This window comes from Aspergillus brasiliensis (genome assembly GCF_001889945.1).
Source record: "Aspergillus brasiliensis CBS 101740 unplaced genomic scaffold ASPBRscaffold_2, whole genome shotgun sequence".
Taxonomy (NCBI): domain Eukaryota; kingdom Fungi; phylum Ascomycota; class Eurotiomycetes; order Eurotiales; family Aspergillaceae; genus Aspergillus; species Aspergillus brasiliensis.
Genome location: NW_027137443.1, coordinates 1,617,539 through 1,630,216, shown reverse-complemented (window position 1 = coordinate 1,630,216; position 12,678 = coordinate 1,617,539). Strand labels below are relative to the sequence as shown.

The 12,678-nt window shown below is 48.5% G+C and overlaps 2 protein-coding genes across 2 annotated transcripts; one reads left to right on the top strand and one right to left on the bottom strand.

The window, feature by feature from the left end:
* Window positions 1–1,263: 1,263 nt before the first annotated feature.
* Window positions 1,264–7,109, bottom strand: pkhB (putative sensor histidine kinase/response regulator; the record flags this gene model as incomplete). The annotated part of the gene is made up of 3 exons (XM_067617147.1): window positions 1,264–1,551; window positions 1,610–1,723; window positions 1,788–7,109. 3 exons carry the CDS (start codon window positions 7,107–7,109, stop codon window positions 1,264–1,266), a joined length of 5,724 nt encoding a protein of 1,907 aa, XP_067483224.1.
* A 1,149-nt stretch (window positions 7,110–8,258) lies between these two features.
* On the top strand, window positions 8,259–10,056 carry ASPBRDRAFT_51661 (uncharacterized protein; the record flags this gene model as incomplete). The annotated part of the gene is made up of 5 exons (XM_067626770.1): window positions 8,259–8,301; window positions 8,656–8,694; window positions 8,807–8,981; window positions 9,555–9,803; window positions 9,906–10,056. The coding sequence occupies 5 exons, from the start codon at window positions 8,259–8,261 to the stop codon at window positions 10,054–10,056; spliced, it is 657 nt and encodes a 218-aa protein (XP_067483223.1).
* Between the last annotated feature and the right edge of the window lie 2,622 nt (window positions 10,057–12,678).

Sequence of the window (12,678 nt, the reverse complement as noted above, 5' to 3'; positions counted from 1 at the left end):
CTCTGCGACCGACCCAGTAGACATTTACCCTTCCATTAGTACTACGTAGTTCTTCACTTAACACTCCCAGGCCAACATCCGGAAAATCTTTCCCGGTCGGCAGCATACTAGTTCCTGATACTATTTACTACCTAGTAGTTACCTACCTCCGAACTCACACCTTCCCCAAAGCAATTAAATAATGATGTAGATGAATAATAACATAATTTAAAATGAATAAATAATAACTATCACTCACCACATATGCAGCCGTCTTCCCAAATCAAACTCCGCCTCAAAGGGTAGTAGGTAGGCGATAACAAACAAAAGAACAGAAAAACCAATGATGAAAGGAATATGCAACCACCAACCGTAGTAGTACTGACGGACCCTGTACAAGCAAGACGGATGGGCGAGATTTCCCCGAAATGCATACCAAAGAAAGAAAGAAGAAAAAAAACAAATGGCAATGAGACAGGTATTATAAACTAGCCCAGCTAGGGGTAATATCACTCACTAAATATGGATATGAATGATAGTGATGATGAATAATCTACTCAGAAACAATAATAGGAAGGTGAGTTAGGAGGAGGGGGTGAGGTATAAAGATTAAGCACGGACAGGGCCATTGGGAAAAGGAGGGAGGAGCAACAGCGAGGAGAAGAAAACTAATAAAAGAGAAAAGAACAACGCTCTGTTATCTGCAAATACATTTCCAGAAAGTTAAAATGTCGTGCTCATAAAGCTGGTATCGGGGAAAGCCGCGTTAGGGAGGCATGGCTTCACAGGAAGAAAGACGACTGAGAACTGCTCAACAAATCCGAGAACTGACGCCATATAAAACGAGGTCGAAGAGTCCACAAGAACAACAACAAGAACCCTGAGATCCCGGCCCCGTAATGCTGAAAGGTATCAATCAATCAAACTTTGAATGCCGAATGCAGATGCATAGTAGGAGTTCCACAACCGAGAAAGAGGGAGACTCTGAAAGTGAAAGCAAAAAAAATAACTTGAAAAATCATCCAGAGGCGCCTTTCCATCCGATGGCTCTTGCCAATCCAAGAGAAGAAAGAGAAAATAGAAATAGAAGAGAGAAGTATAGAAACCCCGTCCCAAGATCGAGAAAAACAAGACTGTAACAGGTACATCATGACACGGAAGGGTCGCAAATATGTGTTACCCCTGCGATGATCCCGGAGTTATGGTTATCATATAAAAGAACCCAAAGAACGCCCCGTTGGCCGTTCAAAGTATCCACAAAAATGCAGGTGGACTACATTACTATTAATCGCGGTGGTGATCCTCGCTATCGGCCTTGAGGCGGTCGCGAAGGAGAAGCAATGGTCGATTGGGATCGAGCAGACCCATCATCATCTTGCCCAACTCATTGTGCTTGATAGGCTTGGTGACGTAGTCGTTGAAGCCAGCTCGTGCAGCATCCTCGATCTGATCCGTCATTGCGTTGGCTGAGAGTGCCATGATCGGGATTTGAGGATAGTGATTCTTCAATTCCCAACCGCGAATATCACGACACGTATCATACCCATTCTTGATAGGCATCTGGATATCACACTGTGCAGAGGGTGAGCGAGGAATACTACTGCGGGCAGTGGGGGGATCCTGCACTTACTATGATGAGCGAGTAGTATCCCGGTTCCTTCGAGAAGACCATCTCTGTACACTCTTGGCCATTCGTAGCTGTCTCTGCCATAACTTTAATCTTGTCGAGGTATTTCAACATCACCTAAGAAAGATTGGAGTCAGTAAGGAATGTGCAATGACATGAACAGTAATAGGCAAGGACGCACCATGCGATTCGTCTCGTCATCCTCTACCAATAATATCCGATAGCCTTTGTTGCCGATAACCTCCTTAACCATCTTAGACATAGTCTTGAAGTTGTTGTTGATTTCCCGTGCCATATCTTGGTTTCTATCCTTGCTCAAGTCGCGTCGATTGTCGGGATCGAAAATGGCAGAGAAGGCAGAGGGCTTGACCGGTTTTGGTACTGTATATACACGCCTTCCGGAGGCGGCCAGCTCTTTGATTCGGGCGTTGACTTGTCGTTTCTGGTAGAGATCGGAAATGATGACAAGGGTTGGGGCGGTCGCAGGATCACACTCGGAGACATATTGAATCACGTCCGAGACATCGTCCACACTGGGCAGATTGAGAACCAAGTGAGTGAGCTTCGAGCCAGATTCATCACTTACGTGGTCCCGCCAGTCTTCGACATCTGGAGTTGAGGTAATAGAGAACGGGACCTCAAGAGGAACCACCTGCTCGATGTGTTGCTTGATGGCTTTGCGAGTGTTATCCAAGGGGCACAGGATAAGAATGGAAAATGCGCTTGGTAATTGCTTCGCATCTGATGATGGTGGCTGAGTCGAAGAGGGGGAATCCTGCGCTTGGGATACCGGCTCGGTTGCTAAACGTGAGCTGTCACCACTTGGAGTCACGGTTTCCGTTCCGGACGCAGTGGGGGCATCGATCTTAGTAAGGGGATCTACCGTGCTAAGATCAGGGGTGGGAAGGGCAGAGGAAAGTGACGACCGCTCGGAGAAATTGTTTGTTGTCAAACGAAGGGGTGAATCTGCGTTGACTTGCGCTTTCGAGAGGGAGGACTCGAGAGCAGATGACAGTTCGGCTTGATCCGGTGCTTTATTATTGAGCGGATCTTTCGTGAAAAGTAGCTTGTGCAAGGGGTTAAGCTTAGGCTGCGCTCCGAGCATTTCAGAGGCACCCTGCGCTTGTCGAAGAGTCCGCGATTCTTCGGGAGTTGGCGGTGGGGGAGCATCAACTTTGACATGGAAGGAAAATTTTGCGCCTTGGCCCTCCTTGCTGCTAGGAGTTAATCTTCCGCCATGCATCTCAACCAGCTGTTTGGATAAGAACAGTCCCAGGCCACTACCCGCATGTTGCTGAGATCCATTCTGTCCAAGCTGACTGAATCGTTGCATCAGCCGTTCCGCATCCCTCGCGCTGAAGCCTTTACCCGTATCCACTACATCGAAGTTCAATAAGAGTTCGGTCTTCTTGATCTGTGCTGCGTCATCGTGGTAGATAGAGCAGCAAATGTGAATCTCTCCTTGCGCAGTGAACTTAACTGCATTACCGACAAGATTGATAAGCACCTGTCGGATCCGGAATCTGTCTCCTATTACCATCGGTGGAACATCCACATCCATCAAGTAGTTGATCTCGAGGCCCTTGTCGATTGCCCTGGACGAAACAGTGTCGATAACATCTTCGATCACAGAACGTACGTGGAACCACGAGTTGACTAGCGACATTTTACCAGCTTCCACTCTTGAAACATCAAGGATGTTGTCGACTAATTCCCGGAGGTTCGTCGAGCTATTCTGGATGGTATCCAGCATTCTCCTCTGATCTGTGTCCAACTGAGTGTCGAGAATGAAAGGAATGGTGCCGAGGATGCCGTTGAGCGGAGTTCGAATCTCATGCGACATATTGCTGAAGAACTTCGTCTTGGACTCCATCTGATTATTGAGTTGTTGCATGGCTTTGTTCAGTTCCCTCTCCAGATTCTTGCGGTCGTTGATATCTGTGCAAGTTCCGTACCAAGACGCCTCACCGCTGCCAAAACTGCTTGTCTCGACACAGACCAGGCGAACCAGGTGCCATCGGAAATCACCACCTTTCGAGCGTAGTCGTAGTTCTGTCGAGTAGAAGACACGTCCATTTTCATCTCGCTGCACAGACGCAACTCCACGTTTAACAAGTTCTTCCAACGCGGGGGTGACGCCCTGACCCAGGTGCTTCTCCTGAGAGGACTTGGCGTTCGTCGACTCCGCAGATGCTTCACCTGCGTCAATGGTGCCCCCACTTTTCTGTGATTCGTGGAGGTAAAGGGAAAGTAAGCCACACTTCTCGAGATCATCGTGATGAACATGCTTTGCAAAGCCAAAGTTAAGCGCATCTTCAAGCTTCTGTCCAGTGTACAAATGCCATTGCTCATTGACGAATATAAGGCCCCGGTATTCTGTCGCTTCGAAGACTATCTGCGGAATAGAATTGGAGAATGCTCGGTACTTGGCATCAGTGGCAAACTTCTCCCTTTCCTGTGCTGCTTTCAACTCCGCTATATGCTGTTCATGGATGTCAAGAAATGACCCAATCCAGTATAGCACCTCTCCTGTAGAAGACAGCAGCGGGTTTGCCCGGAAGATGAACCAACGATAGGCCGACTCGTCGTTGAAACGCTTTACGCGGACGCGTTCAGTAAACTGAGAACCTGTACGTAAAGCATTTGCCCATTCCTGAGAAACGTGTTCCCGCTCGCTACTGTGAATATTCTGCCAAGGATCCCTTAGCTTCTGTTCCTGGGGTTGACTCCGCCTGTAAGCATCGAATTTCGAATTCGTCCAGATAACCTCGCCACTCTGGGGCTTTGCAAGGAACAGATGCAGGGGAACTGAGTTCAACATGAGCTGGGCCACAGTATCGGTGAACGGACGCGGTAGCTCGCGTTGTAATTGAGCGTAGAATGAGTTTGTAGATGGGTGTCGGGAAGTCTGCGTCGGCGATATGACTGGGGGCGCCTTGATCTCTTGTGACGGTGATATTATTGCCGGACTCTGATTCTGCGAGGCGGCCTCCTCCTCCGAGGACTTCCCGAGGAACTTGCCGGGGGATGTAGGAGTGGAGGTTGCGACGTTCTGCTTGACCTTCGCCAGCCTGATCCGCTGCTGAAATTGCTTTGACTGCTGAACGTTGAAATAGCTGTCCACGCCATCATTGCTAATTCTCGCGGCCACACCGGGTGATTCCATGAGGTTCATAGTCGCCCCTGCCCCGATATTGCTCAGTTCAAATCCTGGAGTGCCAAGCCCAGATACTGCAGGGCTGAATTTGGCCGAGTTTGATCGTTCTTCGGGACTCGAAAGACTAGCGCGGGCTGAAAGCGACCCGTCATCCGCTATTGTGTAGTTAACGTGGCCGCTGAGGCCAGCGACTAGCTCCAGCTCGCTACTTTCATCTGAGAATGTACCGCCAAGGCCAAGAAGATGCCCGTAGCGCGGAACCTCGAGTCTGGAAGTGACTTGGCGCTCGAGTTGACTGTATTGTTGAGCCAGGCAGAAGGAAGTGGTCAGATGGGGCATGAGATAGGCCAAAGACTTCCTCAGGTTGGAGGGATAAGGCATTATTGAGGAGAGGATGGAAATCACTGCAACGGGAAATCGTAATGTAGACGGTGATGTTTGTTTGGAGCGGCCGGCATGCAAAAGTGGGATATGGACCACTGACTTGGCCAAGTCGACACCGATGGCTTCCAAGGGATTCAGATTGGAATAGTCGTGTGCCGGGGGATGCTTCGCAAATGCCTCCTCGTCGACAGCGTGACTGACGAAGAAGGGATTTTGCTCCGCATGAGCACGAGGCGCAGGCGAAGGAGCTGGCGACTGCGACCAAGGCGATGGGGGTATTTGCTCGTACTCGTCGAAGAATTCCATGGATGGCGTACGGTGTGCTTGCAAGCCTGACGCAGCGGGATTGGAAGTCGATCTAGCGCGAGTCGCGTATGGTGCCTGATTATTGGAGGGCTCGACGGTCGGCGTGACTTGAATCTTGTCCTCGGGGGTCTCACAGGGCGTCTGATTGTTTGCCAAGCCATGGGAGTATTCACGGGTCAGAACAACAGGCTCAGTGCGGCCAAAAAGCTTGACGACTCCCGTCCGCTTGATAAGAGGATCTACTTCAACTTCCAACGGTCTTGGTATCGGGAAGACGGCTTGTCGAGGGTTGTCCTGCGTATAATTAGGTGGCCCGGATGATGGCTCGGTTTCCGGGGCGGCGAAGTTCTCAGCGAGGGTAGATGTGCGTTTTAGCTCTGGTCTGAGGGAAGACTTTGGTTGGAGCCGCGGGATGTCCGGGTCCTGCACATTGGGGTTCTTCCTTTCCTTGCCAAACCCGGCGAAGGAATGTCGTGATAGAAGCGAGGGTCGCTTTGGAGATTTCGAAGCGCTTGTCCCATTGACAAGCGCTTCCCTAAGAAACAGTTCCTTCTTTCGCTCTGGGTCTTCGTTCTCTTTCGGATTATTATCGCGTGATGTGCTCGTCTCATCGTGCAGATGCCGTACCTGCGACTCCGTCTCGATGTTCTGATCAAAAACCGCCTTCTGGCCCCATGGAACATTCTCTAGGTCCGTCGCATCGCCAGGTACGGCAAGCGACACCCTCTCGGCACCATAATGTGCCTGCAGAATATGAACCACATTCGCCCACCATGCGTCTAGGCCTGGATCCGCGTTCAGCTGCAGGGTGAGATCATACAGATTGGGACTGGGGTAGTTCGGATCCTCGATCACATTCTTAGGTAGCGCTGGGAGAAAAAAGCTCTGCAAGTGCGGTGTATCTGCCCCTGTCAGCTGCTGCTCCTGAGCGAGTTGCGATGGCACCATCTGCGTCTTCAATTTCTCGGCCGGCAGTGTCAACTTGAAAGGGCTATGATTGAGCGTAGAGCTCTGCGTCGGCCGAGTCGAAGGTTGCGTCTGCATTCTCGGGAACGGATAGGACGGGGTTTGACCGGTGAGGTTCTCGGGGGTAGAATCCATGGCCCGGATGGTGCCACCAGACCCAGTCGAATCGGAGAAGGAAGCTGACGGCATCGCTCCTGTGGACGAGGCGACTTTGGGGAAGGATACATTGAGGGGTCTTTTCCTTGTCGATCCAGGAGAAGTTGAGGTGACAGGATCGGGTTGCGATGAAGGGGCTTCGCGATTAGCCGAAGAACTCTGGTTCTGTGATTGTTGCATCTGTTGATAGACGAGCAACTCTTCCATCTGCCTCCGGAGCTCTTTAAGGGTTTGCAGGCTTCGTCCCTGGTCCTCTGGGTACTTCCCCGCTTCGGAACTGTCTTTCTTCGCCGGCGTTGAGGTGTGACATGCGTCCGTAGTCTGCTCAGTCGGAATAGAAGAATAAGCGTTAGCATTCCACGTGTTATTCTCCGTGACCGCGTCTCCATCGATTGCAAATCCAGTGCTGTGAACAGGAAGGAAGCCAGTTGATTGGGAAGAGGTTCGACGGAGGGAATGGGATGCGGCGACAGGCGAAGGGGCCTCGGCCGGCGATGGAAGCGGAGGTGTCCTCATGCTGCGAACTTCCCCCATCCTATACTCCCTCCACCGCCGGTCAGACAATCAATTCTCCTGGGTGAATCCAACTCCGCAGGAGCCAACCGGAGCACTCATCTCTCGGACAAACTGGTCCGCGATCAGGGTAAATATTCGTAATCGAGAGAAAGAGGGAAGAGACGACAGACAAGCGCAGAAAAGGTCAGGGAAGGGAAAGAGGTGAGAGGTGAAGAGTGATTGTCGGAATGCGAGTGTGTAAGTATGAAGAGGAAAAAGAAAGAAAGGGTAACGGGAAAAAAATACAGTTGACAAGAAAGTAACGTAAGGAAAAGGGGGGGTAGTTTGGCTGCGGTGTAAGAAAAATAAAAAAGAAAAATAAAAAATCAAAGAATGGCCAAAGGGGGGCTGTATTTTTGAACACGAAAAAAAAAAAAAAATGAAATGAAATGAAATGAAAAGAGAAATTAACACCGGAAGAGAGGGGGGAGGCAGGGGGAAAGAAGACCAGGTGATATTAAACGGCCTTGAGAGATGGACTACTTTGTGGAGAGAGGGATATAAAAATGGGAAAGGCACAAGAAGAGGGAGAGAAACAAATGTGCAAAAGGGAAAAAGGATTTAGGTAGGGAAGAGGTTGTTTGGGGGAAAGGGTGGTGACTAAAGCGGTGTATAGCTAGCGGGAGTGCAGGGAAAAGAACCAGGAGCAGGAGGAGAAAGAGATCAAGAGGTGGAGGATAGAGGTTGTGAGGAACGGGATTGTGAGGAAGGTTCGACTGATCTGACCTTTTTCCTAGAAGCACTGGGAGCAGGTTCTGCTACTGACCCAGCAGATCGACGATTTGTGCTGAAGGGTGGAAATGGTCCGTCTCCGGGGGTGTTCAGCCTATGACGTAGGCAAGCCCTGGGGGGGGGAAGTGTCGGTTTGCTCAAACCCGCGGTAACCTACTACTTAGCGAAGATGTCGCCCGGCCTGGGGATCAAGGTGGAAAAGAGGGGTAGAGGGGAGGACAAGAAAGGGTGATGGAGGGAACGAAGATGGGTGAGAAGATAAGAGAGGGACTGTGTCTGGCTGGTTTGCCGGACAAGAGAAATCGTCAGGCAATAAATGAGAGTGTGCGCGAGGGAGATGGGAGGGAAAGGATGAGCAAAATTGGAAAGGCCGGAAGGGAAGTAGAATAGTCCGCTATGGAGGAGAGTAATATTATTATGGTCAATCCAAAGAGGGAGGGTAAGGCAGAGGGAGGTAGAGAGAGAAAAAGAAGTGTAGGTGGATGGTTGGATGGGTTCGATTCATTGGAAAGGATGGAGGGATGGGGGAAAAGCCTGGGAAGGGAAACGACTGGCGGATTACTGGCTGACTGGCTAGTACTGACTGGCTGGCTGGCTGGCGGATTCCCAAGTCACAGTCACCCGAATTTCATCAGAGCGGATGCCACGAGAGGGGATGAGAGCCTACCAAGAGTAGTCTACTACCACCACCAATCTAATCCTACTAAACCCAAGTATTGACACCTACCGGCACTAACCGTTGCTTAGTCTGGTAACCCAAGGGGGAATAAAATGAAATGGATAAAGACAATAGTCAGTACGGGAGTACAACCACCAGTCAGCATCCTGATGCGTGAGTTTGCGATACCGCCACATCCCTGCTGATTATTGCCGGCACAATTCTGGGGTTGCCGAAATGGGTCACCCGATATCACATGATAGCCCTGGATTTAGACTAGTGCCAGGGCATCCTCGACCTCATCGCGCGCCACCACCACCAGATCACTCAGATGGATTTATCCACAGGGCTGTCAAGGACACCATGGGAACATTTAGCCAGCCATTAGAATTGCTTGAAACTTTTAATCAACTTTCAGCCTCATATCCGCCTCCTAGGAAAGTGTTGCCTCATCTGCATATGTAAGGATGTGTTACCGCCTTCTCAGATGACGTAGCGCAGTCTTTGGGGAACCTCATCCGGTTCTCTCAAGCTTCGATGTTGTCTAAGACCAACAGCATGCCGTTCGCCTGGTGAACTAGAGATGTCTTCGCAGAAATCATGTTGTATGGACGTCTACTCGCATGGCCAATATCCTGGGCGTTCAGTGTCCTTCAGGGGTCAAGCACTCGTGACCAAACTGTACATTTACCGAAAATGCAAGTTTTCATACCAAATGCCGGTTGAGTATACATGATCGAAAAGTGCCAAGTAACTGGTAGACACCGAATAATTGTCACATTTTTATGCAGGGTGTGCTGAAGGGGAACCGACATGTTCCTCGACCTCAACAGTTTATTTGCTCCGGCAGCGGCACCCGTAAAAAGAAAACGATTTGCCATTTCCAGGCTAGTGATAGAATGATAGCTGTGTCTATTGATAAACCTACATAGCTATCGCATTAAGGATTCCTTCATATGCCAATGCACAATGTCAATTAAACTACTATCGATAATGGTCTCAAAAAGGTACAAACTGTTTTGAACACACTCTAGCCGAGAGATTCCTCGCCTTATTGCTAGGCTAGTCCTAACACAGTATAGCGGAGGAGGCTGCACCACAGGGCGGAAAAACCACGGGTTCTCGATAAACACCACGCACAGATGTTCTTTTCTCCGTCACCATCCAGAGTTACTCCGTAATTGGGGAGCACCCAGGGGCAGCGGAGAAAAAGGTGGCCACATACATCATCATCATCGGTGGCTCAAAAGTGTAAGAGTATCCGAAAATAGCAAGCTCCAGATGTCAACACCTTTGTGGCCGACAAAATCGAAATCAACAAAACAGCCTCGCTAAGGAGTGATGTTCGATGGCACGGTCGGGAAGCAGAGAAACTTCTACTGTAGATTGTGTCGAAGCATGGGAATGTTCGCCGTTAGGGACCTATTTATGGACACCCCTTACGATCATGGTGATGATAGGCGCTCCGGCTCGCATCAGATGACGACATCGGGCGTCCTGCCTACGGGTAGGACCATGGGTACGGAGCCTGACTAGGTACTATTTTACATTAGCTCTGAAATCCTGTACCCCATACATATTCCGGGTGGGTAGCCAGCTGTGATTGGAGCAACATTATTCTTGTCCATCCATGGATATTCGAATCGGGAGAGGCTGGTTCTCTTCTCAGATACCCATCCATGTCACTTTCCTCCATCACTAATCCACCCCCCAACTAACAAGAATAGTCAATTCGGTTATCGGTAGTGTGGTCAGACATGCCGCATGCCTGATGCCATCCCGGAACCATCCCTCTCCTAACAATTTTCGTACAGGAGTCAGGCGATTCGATCTAGTTTATTGAACTATCTACTCCTCATAAGAAGACAGCTTTTAGAGTTTGCAAATTCGTCACCTACCGCTTTTAGCCGGCTTAGGTGCTACGTACTTGTGTCACGTCTCCTGGCTGGCTCTGTGAAAAAAGATCAAGAGCCACGCTACTTTTGAACTTTTGTACAGTATGAGAATTCTTACTGAACTCTAGTCTGTCCACTCACCATTATTCATTGTCCAGTCGTCTGCATCCTCTCACCCAAATGGTTCATAAATATTTTACAAATACTATGTCACACATAACCGGATGAGCTAAAGTAGGGGTCACCTAATATGGATCTCTGACTTATGTTTACCGCCCAAGAAAAAGTTCAATCGGTTCATGAGATGCGAGAGGTCACAGGATCATAACACGTATGAGTGAGAAATATCAGCCCGGAAATGCTAATCCTTGAGTCAATCTGTCACTGCCAAGCACCATCCCCGTTAGCTGGTGGAGAGCGACCAGCACATTATAAATAGAAGGCTCGCCTATATCATAGACCTGTCTACTTGGTAAAGTCAACCTAACTCAGACTATATACCTGAGCACTGCCAATCGATCACAATTGTTAGTACTATTATGGTACCGAGAAGTTGCAAAATGGGCGGAATTGACCAAGAATATGACGCACTAGAAGATCCACGATCACTATTTAAGTGGACACCAGTGTCTATCGCATTTTAACATAGCCATTTCCGCTTCAGCTCTCCTAAGAGCCGGGCTCGATACTCTATATCTGCTTTATCATTTTATTAGTCGTCTATAAACTGACTCGATAGACCAGCCTTAACTGGAATAGCCCGAGCGTGTGATTTCAACTCAAATCTTGCTTTGAGTTCAATCATATTGTGGGTCTGGATACTTAGCTACAAAGTACTGTGTACGTACTCACACCCATTTTAAGCAGCATGTGTCTTACCCATTGGCCGCTCCAATTGGATCAATTATCAAAGGATCCGATGATCAGGTATGCGTGTTTCTTCTTTGGGCCGACGTGTCTTCCGTTGACATCTTATAGTTCGAGGTACCTCTGTGTTTAAAGATTAGTCTATACTCGATGATTATAATCTTCAGTGCTCTTGGGAGCTGGTTTTCATGCGGAAGTCTAGTTATTGCTAAAAAAAGGGGGGCTCTAGTCCTTTGCTCTTAATAGTACTACTATGAAGTATTTTGTATAGTGTGTTTGCCTTCTAGTACTGTGACCTATATTAGTACCCTTATATATATCTTGTGTCATGCATGCATTTCACGACCACATTACTACTACTGCTAGCAATCATGACGTGTACAAACTTGCTGACCCCAAAACCCCATTCAAAATAAGACCAGATAAATACAGCGGGTTCTCAATTCGCTTAAGTGCGCCAGTCCAATATAACTAACTACTGCTTCATCTGTATGCCCTGCAGAAAATTCCTCCAGGATACGGTATTTATGACTGTAATAAACCCGAGTTAATTCCGATATAAAATATTGACAGATATGTAATATGCTCAGGATGATTTGCTCCGAGAACTTATCAGCTGTTGTCTTCCCACAATTGAGCTGGGGAAAGGTCTGAGTGGATAAAGCACACCGCATATTGGGATAAGCGGAAACACCCTGCGACCTCCGATGATTAGTGGATTCATCTTACATTAAATCCAGTCCTCTGTTCTAATCGAAGTTTGCTTGGCTTATACACTTGAATTTATGCATGAAGCAATAGAGCATATCCCCCCCTTTTATGATGGAATTCATACTAATTTGGACAAAGAAGCATGGGGTAAAGACGTTGGAAAGAGAAGGGGATAGTTACTATATAGTAAGTTTAAGGGGCCAAAACAACAGTTGAACTGCTAACATCATTTAACCTAACGCTACCACTAACTATGCTAGTCCCACAATGAATTTTCTGGAAGATCCTTCAAACCTAGGATACTACTCTCTAACCTCGCCAAGTTCCATGGCACCCAAATTAGGCCCTGCTTACCGGTCAAGACTCGGTTACATTTAAACCAACATTCCCCACTTCACCACATGTTGGTAGCACGATGTAGGGGCCAACATTGCCAAACTTGACTTCTCTGACTGGATTGAGAGTTCTGCGGTTTCAGGTGATCATTCTCATTGAGTGCTACTATGAAAAGATGGCACCTATTTTTCGGACTATTAAGATAGTGACTTGAAAAATTTAACTAGTCGCCCATTTACCGGGTCGGGATACTGCATTGACGTTGTCAAGTAAGGGGAAGTGGCGATGCAATCAATTTTCCCCTGAACTAACATGGCAATGATGGCATTGTCACACCCTCCACCCCGCC